Source organism: Littorina saxatilis, linkage group LG1 (genome assembly GCF_037325665.1).
Source record: "Littorina saxatilis isolate snail1 linkage group LG1, US_GU_Lsax_2.0, whole genome shotgun sequence".
Classification (NCBI taxonomy): domain Eukaryota; kingdom Metazoa; phylum Mollusca; class Gastropoda; order Littorinimorpha; family Littorinidae; genus Littorina; species Littorina saxatilis.
The window spans coordinates 100,790,836-100,815,840 of record NC_090245.1 but is presented as its reverse complement, the minus strand read 5'-3'; the positions used below and the strand labels follow the sequence as shown (position 1 = coordinate 100,815,840).

The 25,005-nt window shown below is 41.0% G+C and overlaps 1 protein-coding gene across 2 annotated transcripts; it reads right to left on the bottom strand.

Annotated features, from left to right (window-relative positions):
• Positions 1-2,210: 2,210 nt before the first annotated feature.
• Positions 2,211-24,535, bottom strand: LOC138947454 (N-alpha-acetyltransferase 35, NatC auxiliary subunit-like). Of its 2 annotated transcripts, XM_070318935.1 has the most exons (19): positions 24,452-24,535; positions 23,290-23,434; positions 22,724-22,838; positions 20,314-20,388; positions 19,959-20,126; positions 19,370-19,480; positions 18,929-18,985; positions 17,900-17,983; positions 16,991-17,108; positions 16,200-16,378; positions 14,777-14,836; positions 13,812-13,918; positions 12,975-13,140; positions 11,741-12,005; positions 10,687-10,802; positions 8,950-9,090; positions 8,182-8,304; positions 5,795-5,875; positions 2,211-2,736 (listed from the first exon to the last, which is right to left on the bottom strand). In XM_070318935.1, the coding sequence occupies exons 2-19, from the start codon at positions 23,415-23,417 to the stop codon at positions 2,677-2,679; spliced, it is 2,154 nt and encodes a 717-aa protein (XP_070175036.1). In that variant the 5' UTR covers positions 23,418-23,434; positions 24,452-24,535; the 3' UTR covers positions 2,211-2,676. The 2 variants fall into 2 exon arrangements, with proteins under 2 accessions (XP_070175036.1, XP_070175045.1); XM_070318944.1 differs by lacking the exons at positions 2,211-2,736; positions 5,795-5,875; positions 8,182-8,304; positions 8,950-9,090 and adding an exon at positions 9,189-9,370.
• Positions 24,536-25,005: the final 470 nt, after the last annotated feature.

Genomic DNA, 25,005 nt, shown 5'->3' with positions numbered 1-25,005 from the left:
CGCGTCAGTTTTTCATCTTTGTCTCTTATTTTATCTTGAATGATCTTTGACCGCATAACACAACCAACTCTCAGAAGAGCGGTCTCTACATCTGCGCTGGACACAGAGAGAGGTAGATCGTCAATCCAGAGCTTGGTCGCTGGCAAGTTAAGTTGATAACTGACGTTATGCTCCCGTTCACTTCGCATCAGTTTGGAAAGTAAATCAGTGTCAGTCACAGAGAGAGAGAAATGTATGATTATAAATTATGACTTAATATACTTGTACTACTTTCTTACTTGTACTTGTGCAACGTTTGAGGGCTTTTTTTCTTGCTTTTTAAAAACAAGAAGGGCAAAGCCCATACGACTCACATGCTTGACCTTGACCTTTACAGCAATGACATCATACACTAAGAACTGCTTTACACATTTTCCTACCAAAATACATGTGACCTTGACCCAAGGTCAAGGTCATCCAAGGTCATGCAACACAAAGCTGTTAATTCAAGACATAGGAAGTACAATGGTGCTCATTGGCTCTTTCTACCATGAGATATGGTCACTTTTAGTGGTTCACTACCTTATTTTGGTCACATTTCATAAGGGTCAAAGTGACCTTGACCTTGATCATATGTGACCAAATGTGTCTCATGATGAAAGCATAATATGTGCCCCACATAAGTTTTAAGTTTGAAACAGTTATCTTCCATAGTTCAGGGTCAAGGTCACTTCAAAATATGTATACAATCCAACTTTGAAGAGCTCCTGTGACCTTGACCTTGAAGCAAGGTAAACCAAACTGGTATCAAAAGATGGGGCTTACTTTGCCCTATATATCATATATAGGTGAGGTATTCAATCTCAAAAACTTCAGAGAAAATGGGAAAAATGTGAAAAATAGCTGTTTTTTAGGCAACATTTATGGCCCCTGCGACCTTGACCTTGAAGCAAGGTCAAGATGCTATGTATGTTTTTTGGGGCCTTGTCATCATACACCATCTTGCCAAATTTGGTACTGATAGACTGAATAGTGTCCAAGAAATATCCAACGTTAAAGTTTTCCGGACGGACGGACGGACGGACGACTCGGGTGAGTACATAGACTCACTTTTGCTTCGCATGTGAGTCAAAAACCTGTTCGCCGATCTTGATAAAAGTCAAGCCACAGTGCGTCGGCTCAGCAAAGGCGGCTTGGTTTGTAGATGTCTCTGGTCCCCTTCCAGTATGAATCCAATCTGGACTTGAAGCACAGGACCGTACAGCTGAGACAACATCGTCCGGTAGGCTGTTCCAGTCCTGGAATACCCCCTCTGAGTTGGCTTTCCGAGCTCCTGATTTGGCAAAGTTCTTGAAAATTCTCGACGAAGATATATGAGTGTAGATGATTCGTACCAGGAGTTTGCGATCTTGTTTGTATTGAAACTATTTTTGGGGGTAGCTTTATACTGAATTTTATTTTTAATGTTGTCATGTTCAGTGTTATGTTGTATGTATATGAATGTATACCGAGAGGCATGAATTCCGCAAACTGAATTTTAAAAAATCACAAAAAATCAACTCAGTGGTGAATGTTTTCTTTTAGTGTTTATAAACCTTCGCTTTATTGATTTTGAATAGAACATCATGAAATGACAATTTTTCAAAAAAAGTGACTGAGTCCAAGCGCAATGATTTCGGAAAACGTTCAGTGTTCATCACGTTCAATGCTTTGGCCAGCTCTAAGCATCCCAATCGCTTGCTGTCTCTCTCCTTCATCAAGTCGTGGCATGATTGCGATATCTGATACAGCCAAACAGCCAGTTGCATTTTATAGGGCCATACACTATCTTTTTTACGTTATTGTCTCCCGTTCAGCCCATTGTCTTTATTAGCACAGTGAGCTGTGGCTGGATCAGCAATACTGCAAAGCGCACGCTGACAGCGTGAAACATTTGCTCCGACACTCAAGATGTCAACTACAAATTACAGGTTCAATCTGATTTTCGTTTGAGAGCAAAATCGTTCAATGCACTATTTGCAGAATTTATGCCTTTCAGTATATGTATGTACGTGTGTGTGTGTTGGGTCAGTTCTGAGTTCTTGAAATAAATTTATATCGACATTTACATGTCTTGGTGGTGTTGTTGTACTTTGTTGTTGTGTTTGTTGTTGTTTTTGTTGAGTGGTGCCAACAAAAAATATGGACATCACTATCGTCACTCACGTCTCAAAAAGAAAACAGAATTAGTCTTGAATTCACTATCTTTGTATTCTTTTCACAAAAAACACTTTCCAATTCATCGACAGCACACAAGTCAAAAACAGACAAATAATTTGACTTTGACACGAAATGTCCCAGATTTCTAACAGATCACAAAAATGTTTATGTGATATAAATACATTAAACAATAGCACACACACATACGCACACCACAAACACACACAGCACACACTAGCACACACACACCACAAACACACACAGCACACACTAGCACACGCACACCACAAACACACATACACAGCCACACACAAACAAGCTCTTTCACACCACTCTCAAACAACGCCCTTGGCATTTCAAACCATAGCTTTGCCGCCCAGCGAATGTTCACAAAAGTTTACCAGACGCTTTCCATCAATACAAAGTGAAGACGGAACCACTGGTATCGGCTGACAGGTGATCAACACAGCCCTGGACACCTCCAGGGAATTTCATTGATCACACGATCTTGATGACAGGGTAGACTCGGTGCTGACTGAAATCAAACTCGGGTGGATCCTGTGAAAAGACAAAAGGGGAAAAGCAGAGGGATCAGTCACTGGTAAACGTGGCCATACTGAATATCATTAGTATATCCATTTCACACTTATCAATACCCTCTGTGGAGAGAGGGAACAACAGCTCCAGTCGACTGAGCACTTGATCCTCTTTATTACCGTGATAATATTACCCTTGTATTCAAACCTTTCTTGTTTATTTTTATTATTATGAATTTTAGAATATTATGACAGTCTATTTGTTTTTGGATTTCCAGTACACAGATTTGCATCCTAGTAATTGGAATACAACGGTAATCAAATCACGGTAATAAAGAGGATCAAGCGCTCAAGTTTTAGGAAACTGAAAACATCAGCCAGTATTCATGTGACAAAGGCTCATTTCACAGTCAGTTCATGTGACAAAGGCTCATTTCACAGTCAGTTCATGTGACAAAGGCTCATTTCACAGTCAGTTCATGTGACAAAGGCTCATTTCACAGTCAGTTCATGTGACAAAGGCTCATTTCACAGTCAGTTCATGTGACAAAGGCTCATTTCACAGTCACATGGGTGGGACTAAAAAAATCCTGAAGAATTAAGGGGAGGGGGGGAGGCCCAGACGCTGAAGGATTTGTATAATTAACAACAAAAACGTCACCACAGACATTACGAATCCGGATTTCCGGCATATACCGTAAGAATCCCACCCATGCAGTCAGATCATGCGGATGAACTTTTAGCAGGTCACACAGGTTTTAGTTTTTTTGATCGTGTATTTCCTATCTTGCATGTAGAACAGGAGAGAACAGCTGCCCAACAGTCTCAGTAATCAGTACGATAAGCAGCATTGTAAACCATTTTACATTCATGCATGTATTTTTCACAGCACTGTCATTTGATATGAGAGACTATTGTAGGAAAGTCTGAATCAACAGACATGACTTGAAAGGGAAAAAAATTAGAATGACACTTAATGTATTACAGTGGTACCTGCCATGAAAGGACACCCTTGTGACCAGCTTAAAGTGTCCCTACATTGCAGGTGGCCTGTCATGGCAGGTACACTTTAGTACAAATAGTAAAAGGGACAGCAGAAGGTGTCCTTTTAAGATAGGTGTCCTCTCATTGGAGGGGCCACACATCACAGGTACCACTCTACTTGCATTGATTACTCTCAATAGTACAACCCTGTCTCTAAATGAAACAATGCAGTGACCTTTTACGTGAGCAAAACATTATCTTACTGTATGAAAACAATGGATCTATCCACTTAAATGACAACCGTCAATCGCGTTACTTTAGGAAGCTAATAAAAGCCCGTCATTTACGTTGCAGCGTGACTACTGATTGTGAGAATGTCTTACCAGCACCCTGAAACACCAGCATATGGCCATTCCTGCTTTACATTTTCTGTCAAGTTTATTTATCCTACATACCTGAGAGAGACCACTCATGAAATCACAATATCGTTCAATTCACACATGGGTATATCATGTAAATGAGGTCGTGTCAAACTAGTCTGGCTGAGACCTGATTTTCCACCGCTCATGGTGCCAAAGTCATCGAGACAAACGTCATTCTGTAAACACCTTTGCGCTTGCTGTTTCCCCTGGAAGCATATTTAGAACTAACACGTCATGCCATACTTTCTGGAGTGATGTCTCTTTGATTTGATATCCAAAATTGCTCGAGAATTTGGAAGAGATCGAGGTTCCATAAAAAGGGTCCTCCATTTTGACGCGTCGGCTCAAGGATGTTTGGAGCAGAAGGCATGCAAGTACAGTATACACATGTAGGATAAACAGAATACTACATGGCTCTTATTTCCATATTTAAAAAAGCAACTCCTGTAAATCTGGTACGACACAGCAAGCCATGTGGTATTCTTTAGGCCAAAAAAAAATAGTCTGTTTACGGTATCCCGACCGACCCTATTTTTTTGCGCGACCCTAGACTTTTTTTTAACATTTGGGAAAGAAAAAAATTAAATAAATAAATAAATTTACAAAAAAATAAAAAAAAGTCTTTGTTTTTTGGCAAAATAACTTAAAAGTATGTTTTTTGGGGAAAAAAAATTCCCGACCTACCGACCCTATTTTTTTGGGCCTATGTTACCGTAAACAGACTATTTTTTTTTGGGGGGGGGGCCTTATTTCTGAATTTCCACCCTGAAAATGTTCTACAGATCCAGAATCACAGCAAATGAGACAGCATGATGTAATCACACTAATGACACCTCAAAAAAAGTGATGAAAATGGGTTTCTCCTTTCATATTGAATTGGCCTGGTCTGGAGCTTGGTCTGGTGAACGACCAAGAGGGGCGGAGCAATGAGTGGATAGGTCGACAGTGGAACGCCCCTTTGAAGACCCCCACCCCCAATTTAAGACTTCTCCTTTTAAGGTTTTCTGTTCATAAATTAATTTACTTTCCTTTTAAGACTGCCTCCTTCTTAAGACATGATTATCTCAGATTTTGTAGGTGTGAAAGGGACAATACCTATGGGAAATGGCCCTCAGATAGCTGACAAAGTTATACCATAAGATTCTGCGTTACAATTTAATTATTAATGATTTAATTAATTACCATAGTTGCGATACATTATTGAGCAAATCATGCCGTGTGCGTCTAGATTAAGGTACAATGGATTCGCCAGATTCTTCAGTTTCGTCAAATCTGCCAGAAACTCCCCCCAAAGGGGCAGAATAGAATCCCTCTAAAGTCTTACAATGGAGGTAAATTTACACAGGTTATGAACAGGACATCTGAAAAATCAAGGTCTTAAACAGGGGGTGATCTTAAATTCGGGGGGGGGGGGGGGGGTCTTAACTCATTACTGATATGGCTCTATCTGACCAGGATATGGATATATCCGCTCAGACTGTTAGCTTCAGTCGCTTCCTGTAACGTCCATCTAACACCTGCATGCCAGTGTGTTGATACACAGTTACTACAATGCTGAGTGACCTGCAGCACAACTAGTCTCGGCTAAAACAAACTTGGTCAACATAGGTGGGGTAAAAAGTGTTAAACGGGGTGTTCCCGTGTATGAGGTGTGCGTGAGATTGTCCGTCTTACCGTGGAATCCTTCTTGTGTCCGCCCACCAGGAGTTTCATCACCACAAAGTTGGTCTTGCTCACTCGCAACAGCGCCTGCACCTGATCAACACAAACATAATGTCATCTTATCTTTTCATTCTCCATGTACTTTACTTTACTTTATAATCCCATTGCTGGGGAACTCTTGGCCCAGTGGAAAGCCAGCAGCAACAAGAGTGGCGCTACCCAGGTGTGTGCATGTTTAGGTGTCATCAACCATCTGCACTTATGGCAGAATGACCCAGGTCTTTCGTGTGCCACTGTATAGACACGGGGGGTGGGACATGGATACCGTCTGAGTCTGCACATAAAGTTGACCTGTGTCCATCCCGGCCTGGATTCGAACTCATGATCACAAATACAGTGCTCTTCCAACTGAGCTACCTGGCCTCCAAGCAATGAAACTTCTGTGACTTGACCGGTCCTTATTCTACAAAATTACACAAGTCATATATAAACATTATCCCAGACAGGCTACAGCCTTTTAGGAGGTGAACTTAAACAACTAAGCAAAATTGGTAACAGAACTACAGAAAATCTTATCCACGTTTGATGCTTGTGAATCTTAGCGGAGTCATTTGGCAGTTGGGGAAATATCAAAAACATATTTAAATTGCCATAAACTCTGCCTTCATGTATGCAGAATTCAGGCATGAGACCAGCAAATGTTCAAAAAGTAGGAAACTAAGCCGGGGTCCAGGGGCAACGCCCCGGTGGGGGGTTCAGGGGGGCTTTGCCCCCCTGACGGAAAATGAATTTTAGAATTATAAAGGCCATTTTGGGGCCTCTCCTGATAGCAAAAAAATAGATCATGCCTTTTTAAAAAGCTATAAAAACCACAAGAATAATATGTTTTAGCATTTTAAACAAAACATTTTGCTTCACATCACAAACTCAATCACTCCGTCACACATACACACACACACAGTAAGCATAGGTGACACTGTGCAAGAAAGCGAGACACTATAGATCTAGATCTGTCTGTCTGCATGTAGCCTGTAACTTACAGGGACACGACTGCCAACTAGTCTCGGCTCGCTCAAAATGACAATGACCGAGACTTTCAGTAATTCCTTCGCGTGACGTCTAACCCTCTTACGCCATAATGTGACGTCTTCAAATGTTAAAGTTTCTACCACAGACATACACACGCACACACGCACAGACAGACAAAGTTACGATCGCATAGGCTACACTTACGTGAGCCAAAAAGCAATCAAGATAACTCATCAAAGCTGCTACAATGTCTGAACAGAGTGCACCTCCTCTCCCTCCCACCCCACCCCACCCCACCCCACCCCCAAAAAAAGGTTCTAATCTATAAATCGGTTGTTTTGCCTTGAGTTGAGGTGTTAATTTTCCTTATTCAGGCCTACCAGCAACTGCGGGTCATCGGCTCAGCGCAGACAGGATGGAGGGAAAGAGAGAGAGAGAGAGAGAGAGAGAGAGAGAGAGAGAGAGAGAGAGAGACGTGCTTCCAAGAGCCCTCTGTGCTTCTTGCTTTCAATGTGACGAACCAACACCTTTTTTCCACCAAGTCCGTATTTCACCACGCAGTGGCCGTTGTCGCACCACATGCACACGGCCTGACCGGGAATGGATATTTTGGCGATACTGTCGCCAATGAGCTGGCGCCTTTCTTTCTTGTTGATAATGACAGTCACTTCTTCTGACAGCCAGTTGGCTTTCCACTTGTTTTTCACACTTTGGTCGTCGATCGTAAGAGCTTCCACAGCCGACAAAACAATATGGAATCCAGACGCCATGATGCTACAGTGTTTGGAGATCGGGAGCCAATCAAAACAACCCACAAACCGCCATCGGTGAATAATTAAGCCTCGGCAATAATCGTCGGAGATCAACAGCCAATCAAACGCGACCCATGATACTGCTATGGGTTCACGCGAGTGCTGGGGTGCGAATGCACTGACTTCAGTCGCAGACAGCTTCAGCTGAACGGTTCATACCACCACCTATGGGTTCACGCGAGTGCTGGGGTGCGAATGCACTGACTTCAGACGCAGACAGCTTCAGCTGAACGGTTCATACCAACTCCCCCCCCCCCCCCCCCTTTTTCTCAACGAATTTGCATCGATCTCAAGAATGGTCTGTGAGCTAAGGAAAATATCGGAATTCCGATAAAAATCGGACCAGTCCCATGTCTGAGAATTGCTGACCTTCATAGTGTTGGGCTGGAGGGGGAGAAGGAGAGAAGGGGGACAGGGGGGGGGGGGGGGGAGGTTGATGTCAAGGACTGTCCTAAACTTTCAACAAATTGCTGACAAGTTTACAGCCATTTTGCCAACTTTGCCATGGAAAAAAAAATCTAGTAACACCCCTAAGCAGGTGAAAAAAACAAAACCCACCTCTTCTGTGGGTGCTACCAAGGACTCCAGCATACACTTGGCCTGGTGGAAACCTTTGCAGGCGGCTCCATACAAGTCCTCAGGGGCTGGTTCCCTGTCATAGCGCGACAGGTCTGACATCTCCTGTGAACAAAACAGAAAAGCTCTTACCTTAAACACAGGGTGTCTCCCTTTAAAGAGAGGCAGTAGATGTCTAGATCTCACTGCTACAAACACACATTCTGATTCACATAAATGTATGCATACACACACACAGGCGCATGTTCACATCACAGCCTCACAAAAACATGGGCACACAAACAAACACACACATTTTCTCAAAACCTACATGCCTCGTCTGTTACGTTACACATGCGCATCCCTCACATCAGTGGAAAAGTATGACGATGAAGAATGTGCACTGTGTCAGTCAATCTGGCTCTATTACTGATTTAACTACGAAGCCTAGTTATGGAGAATTTCAGTTGTCTTAGGGTACAGCAAATGTTCCCCAGTCTTCTTTGTTAAAAAATATTTCCAACAGGGTGGTGCACAACCACATACTTTCAGAGCGTAACAAGGTGCTGGTTGTAAAACTGGGGTAACGTGTCAACAGTGTGGATCATAATGTGACACAAAGTCGGTTCAAGATGAGGTTTATGTAAAACAAATTGAATAAAATTCATTTAAATTTGATTGAAAGAAATTCAAGATGAGGTTTCTGTCAAAGAAATTAAACTAAATTCATTTAAATTTAATTGAATGGAATTCAAGATGAGGTTTCCGTACCTTGTACTGAGCATAATGAACCATTGGAGGTGTGACGACGGAGGTGAAGGGACCAAAGCGATGGCTGAAGCGGACTTCTTCGTTGTCAAACTCAAAGTCTGGCTGCTTCATCTTGCCGTCCAGCTGTAGGCCCATCACCGCCTGTGAGAAACAGAGACACACACTTAGCCACACATTACATCTTGCCGTCCAGCTGTAGGCCCATCACCGCCTGTGAGAAACAGAGACACACACTTAGCCACACATTACATCTTGCCGTCCAGCTGTAGGCCCATCACCGCCTGTGAGAAACAGAGACACACACTTAGCCACACATTACATCTTGCCGTCCAGCTGTAGGCCCATCACCGCCTGTGAGAAACAGAGACACACACTTAGCCACACATTACATCTTGCCGTCCAGCTGTAGGCCCATCACCGCCTGTGAGAACAAGAGACATACTTAGCCACACATTTCACCTGTGCACATCTTGAAATCTGTGCAGCTTTTGCATCCGTTTTAGCATGTTCTCCATCATTCCGTTTTAGCATGTTCTCCATCATTCCGTTTTAGGATGTTCTCCATCATTCCGTGTTAGCATGTTCTCCATCATTCCGTGTTAGCATGTTCTCCATCATTCCGTGTTAGCATGTTCTCCATCATTCCGTGTTAGCATGTTCTCCATCATTCCGTGTTAGCATGTTCTCCATCATTCCGTGTTAGCATGTTCTCCATCATTCCGTGTCAGCATGTTCTCCATCATTCCGTTTGCTTGTGTTTTTTCTCCACAACACTAACTACAGTGCTTGAACTTACCAGAGCATTAGCGCTAAAACAACTCCAGCAAGGTGAGAACACGAACTTGTCTTTCCAATAAGAACCCAAAATGCACTGAACATGCACTGACCAATGTATTCTTTTCATTCAAAGTGATATCTTGCAGTTAGCCAAACGCATTCATCCATGTATTCTCTTTCCTTTCATTCAAAGTGACATCTTGCAGTTAGCCAAACGCATTCGTCCATGTATTCTCTTTCCTTTCATTCAAAGTGACATCTTGCAGTTAGCCAAACGCATTCATCCATGTATTCTCTTTCCTTTCATTCAAAGTGACATCTTGCAGTTAGCCAAAACACATTCATCCATGTATTCTCTTCCCTTCATTCAAAGTGACATCTTGCAGTTAGCCAAAACACATTCATCCATGTATTCCTTTCTTTCCTTTCATTCAAAGTGACATCTTGCAGTTAGCCAAAACACATTCATCCATGTATTCTCTTTCCTTTCATTCAAAGTGACATCTTGCAGTTAGCCAAACGCATTCATCCATGTATTCCTTTCTTTCCTTTCATTCAAAATGACATCTTGCAGTCAGCCATAACGCATTCATCCATGTATTCTCTTTCCTTTCATTCAAAGTGACATCTTCAGACATGAGAATAGAAAATGGTCAAAAAGTAGGAAATATGATTTGCAAAACTCAAAATAAGACAAAATCAAGAAGAATTTATTAGTTTTTCTTAACTCTGATGTAAGAGATCAAGAGAATTCATTTACACATTATGAGTGTTGCTTTTAGCTTCAAAATCAAATTAATGTGTCCATTTGTCATATCCAACATGAACATTCAGAGGTTAAAAAGGAGGAATTCCTCTAAAAGGAGGAACATTGTCATGTCATTGTGAGGCACTAAGAACTGTCTTAGGATTTGCGTCATATAAATATCCTCATTATTATTATTATCATTATGTGTGTACCTTGAAGTACGCCCCAAACATCTGCTGCTGTGCCTGGGCCAGAGTGATCTCGCGACTCAGGCTCTTTGGTCGCTTCTTCTTCTTGTTCTTCTTGTTGCTCCGCCCCTTCTGTTGGTCTGGGCAAAGAGTCAAGGAGGCCGTCACAAAACATCACAACAATACATACAGTGGAACCCCCCTTTTAACTCATTGTCTCCCAGGTAAGGATATATCCGTACCCACTCATATGGCTCTATCTGACCAGGTACGGATATATCCGTACACACAGTCACTATATTGCATCTGCTCTCATTCGGCACATATCCTGCTCAGACTGTTAGCCTCAGTCGCTTCCTGTAACGTCGATCTAACACCTGCATTCCAGCGTGTTTCTACACAGTTACTACAATTCTGAGTGACCCGCTGCAAGTGCAGCACAGCTGGTCTCGGCTGAAAAAAACTTGGTCAACATAGGTGGGGTACAAAATGTTAAGACCTCAACAAATCTAAAACAATCTGCTCAAAAAGGAGGGGGTCTTAAAATGGGGTTAAGTTTACAGAGGTTCTGAACAGAAAGTCTGAGAAAACAAGGTCTTACAGGGGAGGGAGTCTTAAATTGAAGGGTCTTAAAAGGGGGGTTCCACTGTATTATGATGAATTGAGCACCTTCTATTTGTCTTTTTTTTTTAAAACAGGTGCTATTCAAATTGAGGTTTAAATCCTCCACAGAGTTATACTATACATTTTACAATCTGAGAAACAAAGAGACTAAATGCATACAACATGTGAAACAAGAGAAGTGAGAGTTATGCGGAAACAATCTCCTGCCACATGAGAGAATAACAAGCGCTGAAATTAACAAGCGACATTCATCCTCAAATAAAAATGTTTACAATCATGACAGTCAACTGTCAATTGTGTAGCATTTTCTAAAATGTATTCCTACATCCACATTTATGCCATACTGCTCAAGAATAGACATTTTTAATCAAGATTCCTGAGAATGCAGGAACATAAAAATGCCCATTAGAGAGTATCTGCAGTGCCACTTTTCATAGACTGAAACATCAGTTACCAGAGAGCGTCTCATGCTCCAGCAGAAAGTTGTCAGCGCGGTGCAGAGTGGACACCAACCAGGCGAAGAGCAGTTCCGACAGGTACCAGTACACGTAGTGATACTCGTAGGCAGCGTACAGTTCCAGTTCGAACCCCGCTAGCGTGTAGTTGATCATGGTCTGCAGCGTGTGGTACAGCACCCACGTGCCCAAGCACGCTAAGTGGCTGCGGTTGGGCTCTGTCTTGATCAGAAGGCTGTGCAGGTAGGCGTCCACTTTGTCCGCCTGTGGGGGAGGAATGGGACTGAAGAAGGGCATTCACGTCTATACAGTTGATCCCCCCTTCTAGTACCCCCCCATTTTAATTTAACACATCGATATCGTTGTGGAATTTTGGCGTAACTTGATTCTTGGCGATTTTGATGTTTTGCTTTAGACTATGTAAATCATTCTCCATGAGAAATATTCTCTTAAATACGATTGACCAAACATGAATTAACATCTTTTATCTTTATACTCATACCAAGAACGAATATAAACACTATTTCATAACAAAAATAATCAGATTTGTCCTTCTCCTGAAAAGCAGTTTAACATGAGTTACGCCAAAATTCTACGACTACATTGACTTCCTCCCTTTTAATTCTAAGATCTCACCTTTTCAGACTTTCTGTTCATAATCTCTGCAAATGTACCTCTATTTTAAGACTCCCTCCTGTTTAAGACCTGATTTTCTCAGATTTCTGAAGGTCTTAAAGGGGGGTTCCACTGTAAACAAAGGCGAGTCACCTTTCAGTCACAGTCTTTCATTATTATTTGGAATGTCATTATTTTGATACATCCCTGAACCCGGTTATAGGAAACTACTAGTACCTTCCAGCATGTTACTATTGTAAGATTTACATCCCTACACACTCAACCTTCCACACAGGAGGCTGATATCTCATCCACTAGGCTGTTGCGCCTGTCTGTTTGGAGTGGCAATAATACAGTGGAACCCCCCTTTTAAGACCCCCAAATTTAAGACTCCCTTCCTTTTAAGACCTTGTTTTTTCATATCTTCTGTTTATAATCTCTGCAAATTTACCCCCATTTTAAGACTCCCTACACTTTAAGACCTGAATTTCTTTTTTTTTTTTAGGTTTTAAACAGGGGGTTTCACCATATTGATCTTTCAGAAGGTGTCTTGCATTAAACATTTCTTGTACCCTAGGTCCATGTCAAGAGGCAACGGTCGGACTTTAAAGAGATTACCTCCTCTTGTAGGTTGGACAAGTCATCCAGCATGTGTGCCCACTTGTCTCTCTGGCGTGCCCGGTTGTGCCCAGTGATTTGAAACAGGGCACACATGGGTCGAGCCGCTCGGGTCAAGAGGGCTTCCACATACTCCTTGGCCTGGGCGTTGTTGTAGAGGGAACTCCTGGTGATAAGTTGTCATGGCAATAGTTCAGGTTTATCTAATATAGTTTTGCTAACGATGAAACCTGGTGATCAGTTGTCATAGCAATAGTTCAGGTTTACCTAATATTTATTTATTTTATTTATTAAGGAGATTTCTATAGCGCATAACTAAAAGCACTATGCGCTTTTTAGTTTTGCTAACGATGAAACCTGGTGATCAGTTGTCATGGCAATCGTTCAGGTATATTTAATATAGTTTTGCTAACGATGAAAACTGGTGATCAGTTGTCATAGCAATAGTTCAGGTATATTTAATATAGTTTTGCTAACAATGAAACCTGGTGATCAATGATGATGGGAATAGTTCACTTAAATTAAAGACAGGTTAGCTAACTATGTCATTCTTCAGAAAAGCAGAGACACACACACTTGGCTAGAAACTTAACTTAAATTTAATCCTAAATAATTAGAACTGTTCTAACAAAAATGATTTGATACATAAATGTTATTTGTAGTTTTAACCAAAACATGATATTTGACACAGATTTTGACAGTCATTTTTCAACTCAACCGCTTACGCCCTCTCGTAGAATAATGGCTGTCTGAATCTCTGTAAAGCGTCATATTAGGACAAAAATACAAATAACATATTATTAAGTGTAAGAAAAAAGCGCTGCTTTGTTGACTCACTTGGGCGAGAGTACAGGGGGAGCGATGAAGTTTCTGATGGTTTCTTTCAGGGCGTCCACAACTGGTATTGTGCCAAAGATGCGACGGTTTGGTGGCAAAAGCGTCAGCTGCAAAAAAAAGCTTGTTATCTCAAAAACAATTCATACACAATACGAACATAAAAAACCATGTCTGTCATTGAAAAGACAATCATTGGCAGTCTCATTCTTCCAAAAGCGGAAATAAAAAGACTCATTAACAGTTTATATATCTTGGCAGCATAGCGCTACCCACTGGAACACCTGTTAACACTTTCTACCCCACCTATGTTGACCAAGTTTTTTTTTAGCCAAGACCAGCTGTGCTGCAACGGGTCACTCAGAATTGTAGTAACTGTGTATCAACACGCTGATATGCAGGCGTTAGTTGGACGTTACAGGAAGCGACTGAAGCTAACAGTCTGAGAGGATATATCCGTACCTGGTCAGATAGAGCCATATGAGTGGGTACGGATATATCTGTACCTGGGTTAGTGAGTTAAACAGCTGAAATTCTGACTGCATGACGCAGCACACAAAAGCAAAATACAGTGGAACCCTCCTGATTTAAAGCTTTTCCTCCTTCACCTTGACGTTTTCTTTTCAGATTTTCTATTCATTATGCCAAGAACAATAATAATGATGGTAACCTGTCCCCCAAAAATAGAGTAGGTAGGTGGGTAACACAAACTTTTAAGCGCTCAAGTAAAGTTAGTCTGCAGCCATTTCGTTCTCTCTCAGTAATATGTGTGTAAGTGCGTGCGTGTGTGTTTTTTAACACACAAAACTTGGTGCATGCAAAACCAGCTGCAGGAAAAAAGGTTATGTTAGGTCAGGTTACCATCACCAAACAATCATTTTTAGTCTGAATTAAAAGGAGGTTCCACTCTACATTTTCCATTCTCTTTCAACTTTTAACTTAACACTTAAAAAGGAATCAGTGGTTACCTGTAGGATGGAGCGAGCCAGAACGCAGGGCAAAGATTTGCTGAATTCCATGAATACTTCCTGTGGACCCAGATAAAACAAAAATCTTCATTATTTCATGAAAGAGAAAAAAAAGAGAAAGAATTGAGAAAAAGAAGTAAAGGAGAACGAAGAAAACAACAAACAAGTGGGGAACAAAAATATTTAAAAAATTTTTTTTTTAAACAATTCTCTACTATCATTACTATAGCAGTTTACTCAGTGCGATGCTATCACCATTATCTTCTCAAAAGACTTTTCAACCCTAAAGAGAAAAATGGTCTGTTGAGCCAGTGAATAATTTAACAGTATGGCCTTCACCTTGGGCCTGTTAATTATGCTAGGTCACAGGGTCGTGCAAGTTGTGAATATCCTGTGTTTCAGATGCTGCACAGCCCTGTGGCCATCCACAGTTACGAGCCTCAGTACCCAGTGCACCAAATGTGCTGCGTTAAAGGCACAGTCAGACCTGGGAACCCCTGTTTTGCACTTGTAGCATTCTCAAAGAAACTTGGCGTATTTTCAGAAAAATTAGTGTACTCCACACATCATTCAAACCACCCAAATACTGGATTGGTTTAAGTAAGTTACGATTGTGAAGAAAAGTAGTCTATGAATTTGTTTGATCGTATTTATTTTCCACCGACCGTACTGATCGTATTTTAGACAATCAAGCGTACAAAATACGCCGAAATCGTATGGGTTCCCAGGTCTGCACAGTCCTCCCCGTGGCAACAAAGAGTAACCTTCAGTTTGACGCACCATCGCGGATCTGGCCAGGATTTTTACCTGGAAGAAGAATATGCCTTTTTCTTCTTCTGCGTTCGTGGGCTGAAACTCCCACGTACACTCGTGTTTTTAGCACGAGTGGAATTTTACGTGTATGACCGTTTTTTACCCCGCACCCATACACCGTTTTCGGAGGAAGCATGCTGGGTATTTTCGTGTTTCTACAACCCACTGAACTCTGACATGGATCACAGGATCTTTTTCGTGCGCACTTGGTCTTGTGCTTGCGTATACACATGGGGGTGTTCGGACACCGAGGAGAGTCTGCACACAAAGTTGACTCTGAGAAATAAATCTCTCGCCGAACGTGGGGACGAACTCACGCTGACAGCGGCCAACTGGATACAAATCCAGCGCGCTACCGACTGAGCTACATCCCCGCCCCATAGAATATGCCTCCACTTGGACAAATACCAAAAATCAACATCCTGACTGCTTCCTGATCATGTTTTGATGAATTCATTTCACAAATTGCCACCAGTGTCTCTTTTGAAATCAATTCATCATGGTGAGTGGAATTGTTTACACTTGAAGGACTGTGCCATTAAGTAAGCTTTCATATTACATTGCCTCCTTCTTATCAAAACCACCGTCAAGCGACACAACAGCCTCTCACCATGGTAGCGTGCAGAGATCCAAGCTCTGTCACCGTGGTGATGGTGTGCAGTCTGTGCATCAGACTGGTGACGTAGTCCAGTGACTCGGCACGGCCGCGGATGACGGTATAGCGGGGAAAGGTCGGGGGCAGCAGGCGCTGGTTGATCAACGGTTCAAACCCCATAATTGTCGGGTAGTCTGCAACAGTCAAAGTTTGCTTGTTCTACCCTGGTCATTTCCCTCGGTCATTTCATGCACACACACACACACACTTTAACATCAAGTAGAAACAAATACACACACACAAGCACACACACACACAAACACACATACAAGAGAAAACACTGTCCATTCTATGCGACAGCTTTTGGGCAAAAGGGACATAAAAACACTCACACACACACACACACACACACACACACACACAAACTTTAACACCCAAGAGAAAACACTGTAGATCATAATATGTGACGGCATTTTCAAAAACGGACGTAAGTCGCACGTACACTCACAAGTTACTTCCGAAACAAAAAGTCCAATATTTCCAAGCTTAGAATGTTTTGTATGTTATTCAGCAACTATTGCTCTAGTTGATGACTTTGAAAAAAAAACATTTTGTCAAAATGTCTTTCCCAATGTGCTGTTACATTATATCTCCATGAAACCTCAAACCAGTCTCGCACAGATCTACTTCTGACTCTTCTCTGTCTTCTCCCTCACTCTATTCTCCCCTTCACCATCCCATCTACCACTCCTCTCTCCCCCACATCATTTTCATCACCATAAATAATGACTTCAAGGCATTGTTACCGTTTTTGGACACCTCTCTGGACGGAGGCTGAATACCCAGGTGAACTGAAGAACGCATCAAGGGAACTAACTCCTGCAGCTGTGTGATCAACTTCTGTGCCTGAAGGAGACCATCAGGCTGCAAAATAACAGTTATACATACATGTACATTAGGAAAACAAGAAAAGCAAATGCTTATACGACTCACTTTCTTCATGTCCGATTACAGTGGAACCCCCCTTTTAACCCTTACACTGGTGCAATTCTGTAACACATGTTACATAGCCACTGGTGCAATTCTGTAACACATGTTACATAGCCACTGGTGCAATTCTGTAACACATGTTACATAGCCACTGGTGAAGTAACAGAGAGAAAAATAAAGAAAAACGGTCACATAGGTTTTCGCATCCATGGGAGGTAATCGGAACCGACCAAACAGACTGAGCCAGTAGCGCACATATGTCGTGACAACCAGGTGACAGTATACGTAAAGTAGCGCGACATATGTCGCGACAACCAGCCTAAGGGTTAAGACCCCCCATTAGAAGATTCCCTCCCCTTTAAGAACCCCCCACCCCCACCCCCACCCTGATAGAAAACTCCCTCTTTTCTACCCAAACAAAGCAGAACTGTACAGCGTCTCAGGGGACCAGGTAGCTCAGTGGGTAGAGCACTGGACTTATGATTCAGGGTTCGAATCCAGGCCGGGACACCTGCCAACTTTATGTGCAGACTCAGAGATGGTATCCATGTTCCACCCCTGTGTCATCACAGTGGCACATAAAAGACCTTGGTCGTTCTGCCATACGTGCAGGTGGCCGATTACACCTAACCAAGCACACACCTGACTCTTGAAGTGACCCGAATTTCCCAACAATGGGACAATAAAGTAAATAAAGTAAGAGTAAAAGTAAAGTAAAGTCTCACCCTGTCCCTGCTAAAGACCAGAAGCAAAGCGTACAGATGGCGGTAAAAACGAAGTCGAGTTTGCAATGCCACTGTCAGCTGATACTGAAATGATATCCAAGAGAAATGCAAAGGGGAACAACTCTTTGTTGTATCACTTTAAAATGTGCTTACATTATATTCTCACATGGACCATGTAAATGTAAAGGTATAGCAATAGTTGTTGGTTTTTAATTAGAATGTTCTGTGATGATAAACAATTGTTTGTTTTATCAATTCTAAATATGCATACATTATATTCACACATGGACCATGAAAGCACAAAGGTAGCACTAGTTCTGCCAAAGGGTTGTTGGTTACTAATTAGAATGTTCTGTGATAATAAGTTATATATGTAAAACTACAACTAAACAAAACTGAAACAGTGTGTGTGTGTGTGTGAATGTCAGCATCACATTCAAGCAGTTCACAGGTACACAACTTGGCCTCAAACACGACAGATTTAAAACACAAACAATTAAGTAACAAACAGGTACTCCACAAATTAAGTCACCTTAAACAAATAAACATCCATGTAAAATGAAGATGTTTACACATACAGAGGTATCCCCCTTTGCACAAACCCCGTTTTACAAATCCCCCTCATTTTCACAGACAAGAATTTTTCAGGTTGTCTGTTCATGGCGTCCGTAAATGTACCTTCATTTTAAAGGCACAGCCTTCCTCTAAAAACAGAACTGTTCACTATCTGAGATTTGCCCCGGCTTTTACATTGCTTGGGCAAGACCTGCTCTCCCCTGGGATACATACACAAAACTCAACATCCTAACAGCTACCTGCACAGAAAGCTCTCAAAATGTTGATTTTTGGTATTTGTCCAAGTGGACGAATAGACTTAACCCATGTGAAAGACTGGGAAAATCTGAGATGATGAACCGAATTATTTAACATGGGATGGACTTTGCCTTGAAGACTCTCTCCCGGTTAAGACCTCCAGAAATCTGAGAAAATCGTCTTCAAAATGGGGTTTCCACCGTCTTACGCACTCACCTCATTGTCTGAACTATCACTGTTGACCTCTGTTCCTCCTTGCCTCTGCCGTAACGTCTGCAATAACAAAGAGCTCATTTGACAGTCTTTCTACCAAGTCATTAATTCTGCATAACATCTTATATTTGCTTAAGATTTTGTCCCTTATGATGCGGTATAAACAAGTTGTCATTTTGTCTTCGTTTAGTTCCTGGCATCAATCTGTTAAATCGGATGAATCGATGTTTTCCCATTTTGTGATCAAAGAACTTGAAAAAACACCAAGTGTATCTTCTAATCTTCTATAAAGCATTGTCAGTCAGCAACATTTTTGGAGTGGGAACTACTGCAAGTCAACATCTTCAGCCTTCACACACACTAAAATGTCACCAAAATTATGCAATAAACTGATCAAAAAAGACACTACATAAATGTAGTAATCGTCTGATGCAGCATTCCTACCCTGAGAGACCGTGCCAAGTCCTCTTCCACTTCTTTCAACATGCCTGACGCTCGTGATTCTGTCACATCACCCGCCATCTTGAATCCGTAAGACATTGGCTGGAAGTCCTCCTGTTAAAAAAAGTGCACTTGTAAGAAATTTCATCACTCGAGTCTTGTTGGGTTTAACTTCACTATCAGGCTTTGTATATAAATTTGTATGCAAGTGTACTAACCAAATTAAGAAAATCAGAACATGCAGATTGGAGTCATAAATTTTAGGTAGCAGGTCAAAGAGTCTTAATGTTACCCCAAACAGACACAATATCACACTCACAGCAATTTGCAGTCATTATAAGGAACAGGAGAAATTCAACAATACACCCTTGCAGCTTGAGTCAGTCTGTTTTCACATTTAAAGAATTTCCTACATTTGCATCAACCATGCAAAGGCTATGTGACATTGTACACTTCTAAGAACACATACATATGCCTAAATTGACATGTTAACACACACACACTAAACAACGTACATACACACTTAATTGATAAATTGTGACGCACGCACGCACGCACGCACGCACACACACACGCCCCCACAGACACTCACCTCCTCAAAGCAGCCAGCTCTGTTGATTCGTTCCCGGATGACATCGACAATCTTGAGCATGGCGATGGAGAAGGCCTTGAGACAGCGATCGTTGATGACATAGGGGTTGTGGAGATACAGGTTGGTGAACACGGTCTGTGCAAGGGAATGGCCCTCCAGCCACGTCACCTGCAAATGACAAAAGCGGCATTTGTAAAACTGTTACAGTCGAACCCCCCTTTTAAGACCTGAAAAAGTATAAGAAAATCATGTTTTAAAAAGGAGAGTTCTGACAAATTCTGACCGGAATTGCGGAATTTGGAGCCTGAATCCGTAATAATTCCAGCCAAAATGGGATGGTCTGATAAATGCTTACCAGAGTAGCGAAGGTAGCATCCATGATTCCAATAGTTTCTTCATGGGTCAAGTTGTCGATTTTGACCAACCCAGCCTGTGAAATGAAACACATCAAAATTACAATTTCAGTTTTCACAGAATACACAAACAAACTGTCAGCTTTTGCCCACTTACATGTAATATTACTTCTTTTCAAATACTCTATCTCTCTCTCTAAGTCTGAACGATACATTCCATTTAAATATTATAAAACCCCAAGTCTTTTTCCCCTTAGTTTGCTCTTAAGTTCATCACAAGAAGATGCTAGTAGAAATATTAAAATTGTGTCAATATATAGTTTGTATGAAGCATTTAAGTTAAAAGAAGCAGTAACCTCTGGGTAAATGCCGTGTATACAGTATAGGCAGGTTTCATGGTATTAGGCCATTTTGATAGTCTCAGATTTGCTTAGTCTTTTAAATCCATATCTGTGAGAATCTGCTGTATTTGTTGTATTAACATGCAAACTAGTTGTTGTTTAAATACTTTTTTGAAAATAAAAGTTGAAATTTTTGATAATGTGTTTATTTATGCGCGTGTGAATGGTGGCAATCGTCAAAATACGGACGGATGAATTTACTTTTGCCACAGCACCACTAAACAAAGAACTAAATTCCAACACATACATGCACAAGTATCAATGCTGTGGTGGTTGAGAGTGCCAGAACACATTGAAATGATTGTTTTTCAACAACAATCGATATCCATAACACAAATTCTAACTTATACTAGCTCCGCAAAAAAAAATGTATGGGGATTCGGATCTGTCCGTCCGCATAGCGATATCAAGAGCATCGAAACTAATTGTGATTTCACAGGACAAAAACACAAGTTTACCTAATTTTGTATACTGTAAATACAAGTTTGTGCACCCTTGAAGTGAGTTATAATGTTGCCGAGGTCAATTTGCCCTTGATCGACGCACGGTGACCCGAGTTTCAAAGTTGCGATCCAGTCCGTCTAAACAATGTAACGATCGCCACTTTTTTCTTTTCATTCAAAAACTAACCGTTTGGGGAGGAAGTGACCTCACGTTGTTTTACGTTGACGCTCGCGCTCGACAGAAAAAGACCGCAACAGTTTTTCAGTTAAAAAAATCGCAAAGTAATTACATTTTCTGAGGTTTTCTAGTGTCCGTCTAGTAACAATCGCCACTCTAGCGATCGCCACTGAGTGTTGAAGTCACATTTAACTCCATTTTCGACTGTTTTAAGAAACTATTTTGACGCTCAATCGTCACGTTTCAGTGTCGAAACACGTACTGTGCATTTGCAATCAGCCGGTGTGTCCAAACTGAAATGCGAGTGATGCCTCGATTTGTGGCGATCGCTCACGTGGTTGACGGACAGAAATACCTTCTTAGGGGGTAGGGGAACAGTTACTCCTCCATACAATAATGGTGTTTACAAATGATTGCAAACTTGTCTCTTTATAAACTGTTCAGACATGTCTTCTCTTCAATAATTTTCAGTTTTGCTCGGTTTGTTAATCAGGAGCACCCTGCAGATAATTTTTCATCTGTGACAATGCTCGAAATGTTGACGTAATTCCAATGCCCATATCCTTCTCTTGTTACCTCATCTAGCCAAAACCATTGAAGATAGAAAGACATTTATTGAACAAACTAGATGCACAACACCAGTCTTAACACGTTTTGTTCTTACATGTATATGAAAATATTGATGGCCATGGAATGGTTTGAAAAAAAACACGGTTTTTTCCTTCAAAACGGTCTAGGTCTGCCGGAAGTCGTATTTTTTCAAACCATTCATTTGAAGATCAATATTTTGATATACATACAAGAACAAAACTTGTTAAGAATGATGTGTTGCATATTTTTGGTTCAATAAATGTCTTTCTATCTTCAACGGTTTTGGCTATATGAGCTATATGCATGCATAGGATGACCGTATTGCTTTTTAGCGTGTTCAGGGTATGCCGCTTTGCGCCTGGTTTTTAGATATAAATAAGGACCAGGACTATAAAAAAAATTACTGTTTTTAGTTGTAACAAACTCACTTTGTTGGAAAAACATGTCCTTTGAATTGTGTGCCAACATTTATTTTGTAGAATTTGAGTGTGTAAATAGTAAATTGCTGAACACAATACTGTGAAACCTGCCTATAGTAAAAATATCAATATTATTGTATGATTTTTTAAATTTTATTTTCCTTTTGAATGTGTTGAGTGCAATGATATTCTATGCAACGCTTTTGTTCACATTCCTTCATAGGGGGAAATAGCCTACAAGTAAACCATTTGCATCTTGCGTCTCTCTCTCTCTCTCTCTCTCTCTCTCTCTCTCTCTCTCTCTCTCTCTCTCTCTCTCTCTCTATGTAACAACATCATACATCTAAAAGCACCAAGGACTTTAAAGCCTGGAGAAGTACCTCAACAGCCTGTTCAAGGTTGTGCACTTTGCGTTGTATCTGGTTGCACATCATGCCCGCGTCCATCTTGGGGTCCATCATCTCTATGGCCGACATGGCCTCAAACAGACCAAACCTGTACACAGAAAGTTAAACAAGAGAATATTTGTTTTTGTTGTTGTTGAATAAAGTATTGTTTTTTTTGTACATGTATGTCTGTGCATGTGTCTGTGGTAACTGGTATGCATGTGTGTGTTTCTGTTGGTGTGTTGAATGTGTGCTACTCTTGTACATGATACAAGAATATGTCTGTTAGTGTTAAAATATTTTAGCAATGCATGTTTGCACACTTTCAAACGTAATCAGTTTGTATCCAACCATCCATATAAAGGGATCAAAAAGACCACTATCTTCTGTCGTAGGCCTGCAAGTCTAAGCCCTCTGATGGGACAGTAACATGAATTTGATTCAGGACCAAAATTCTGCCCAAACAATACTTATGAGATGTGCCTTGATCAGTTTATTTTTTAATCATTAGGTGATACAGACAAAATGATTGCGATGTGTCGCTCTCAATATATACTTACGATGAGTCGTGTAGCAGCTCACCAAGAGACAGCAGTGATGCCGCCTCTTTAAACTCGGTTGTAATATCCACCCAGTTGTATGACGGCCGCTCACGCCGCTCCATCATTGGGTCTCCTTCTTCAGCCATAATGCAGTCCTAGTAAACTGTAAACAGAGATTGACAATATCAAACTGATGTAAAATGTTTAAGGAAATAGAAGTGCTGTTCCAGTATTGGTGTTAATCGGTAATTACCGGTATTTTACCGGTTGAAATGAGAAAATACTGGAACAAAATTGGCTGCAGGTATGAGCTACCGCTTGATTTTTAAAACTACTGGGGTTTTTTCGCTGGTAAAACAACAAATCCAGTACTCTCAGTTGGACTCTTACTGGTTCCAATGACCATCCTACCGTTTTTTTCTGGACTGTTTGCATCATAAAAGTGTGCGTATCACTATCAGTTTGAAAAAATACTAGTGCCATCACTGTGTTCCATTCTGAATTTGCAATTGCATACATGAGGAAGCAAAATGCATCAATTCATCATATGTGTGCATGTGTGTGTGTGTATTTAGGTCTATTTGTCTGTGAGGACATGCCATTAATTGTGTCACAGTGTAAACATGTGTATGTCATTGTCACTGTGTCACTGTGTGTATGTGTTTTTGTGCATCTGCCCTTTTTTACACTTTGCCATAGTACCTGTGTGTGTGTCACACAGTGTGTGTGGCACAATCCATTTGTCTCATCTGTTCACTCAGTGGTGCTACCACAAGTCATGGCATTGACACTCTTCATTCAAGATCATCACAGAAACATAATCTTTAGGTTCGGCATTAACAATTTAAATACCAATGCATTAAACCGAATACAATACGTAAGATATCAGTTGCAACCTTTGCTCTTCCTTCCAACCCTAACACTTCGGTGGGTTATTTTTATAACTACAAGCAGAATGACAGTGACACTGTCATTCTCCTGAATGCTATTCCTAGCAACTCTGTGAGTCTCACTTTGTCTTTAATTTTCATTGTATTTCAACAACAAAATTTGCAAAATAACCATTTACTGAGCACCAACAACTAAACTTGGTCAAGGGTGAGAGTTTCAAACTGGTGTTCACTTCCAGCTGGTGATACTGACATCAAACACATTAATAATGCACCGACCAAAACTTTACCTCACAGCATCCAAGTTTCGATCATCACCTTGCAACTCTATTGCAAGTCGCCATGTACTAAGTCCGCATTTCCTGCATTGACTCTTTTTCGATTGGCTGAAATTACATAACCAAGGGACACAACTCTCTCCAAGAGTCGAATGACGGGCTTGTTTCCCTTGCATTTGTCTTCACCACAATTCCATTAAACTTTTTTTTTTAATGATTTATTAGGAAGATAAGTGTTAGTAAATTTGTCAAATTCTTCAAATTTCTAGGAAATTTGTCAATTACCTCTTCAGTTTCATAGGAAATTTGTAAACTTTTCATGCTGATGTTTGCTGAATTTGCTACACAGAAACAAATATTTTAATACTTAAAAATGACTAAAATATGTCAAATCATATTAATATTTCCAGGACATTTCTGAACTTGAATTTTTCCTTCTGTTGTTTGATGAGTTTACTGAACAGGAAAAGTGGTGTTAATTTGTCAAATTCTTCAGATCTTTTTAAAATGTGTTAATTTGAATACCATGCGCCTTGTAACCCGGAAAATACGGTAACTCAGTTTTC

What these genes read in the sequence shown, in the direction of transcription:
- LOC138947454 (XM_070318935.1), bottom strand. Translation starts at nt 23,417, where the DNA reads ATGGCTGAAGAAGGAGACCCAATGATGGAGCGGCGTGAGCGGCCGTCA. An exon ending in TGGCTCGCTCCATCCTACAG is followed by an intron (nt 13,919 to 14,776) that starts GTAACCACTGAT and finishes TTTTTTTTGCAG; the next exon opens with CTGACGCTTTTGCCACCAAA. An exon ending in GACACAAGAAGGATTCCACG is followed by an intron (nt 2,737 to 5,794) that starts GTAAGACGGACA and finishes GTCTTTTCACAG; the next exon opens with GATCCACCCGAGTTTGATTT.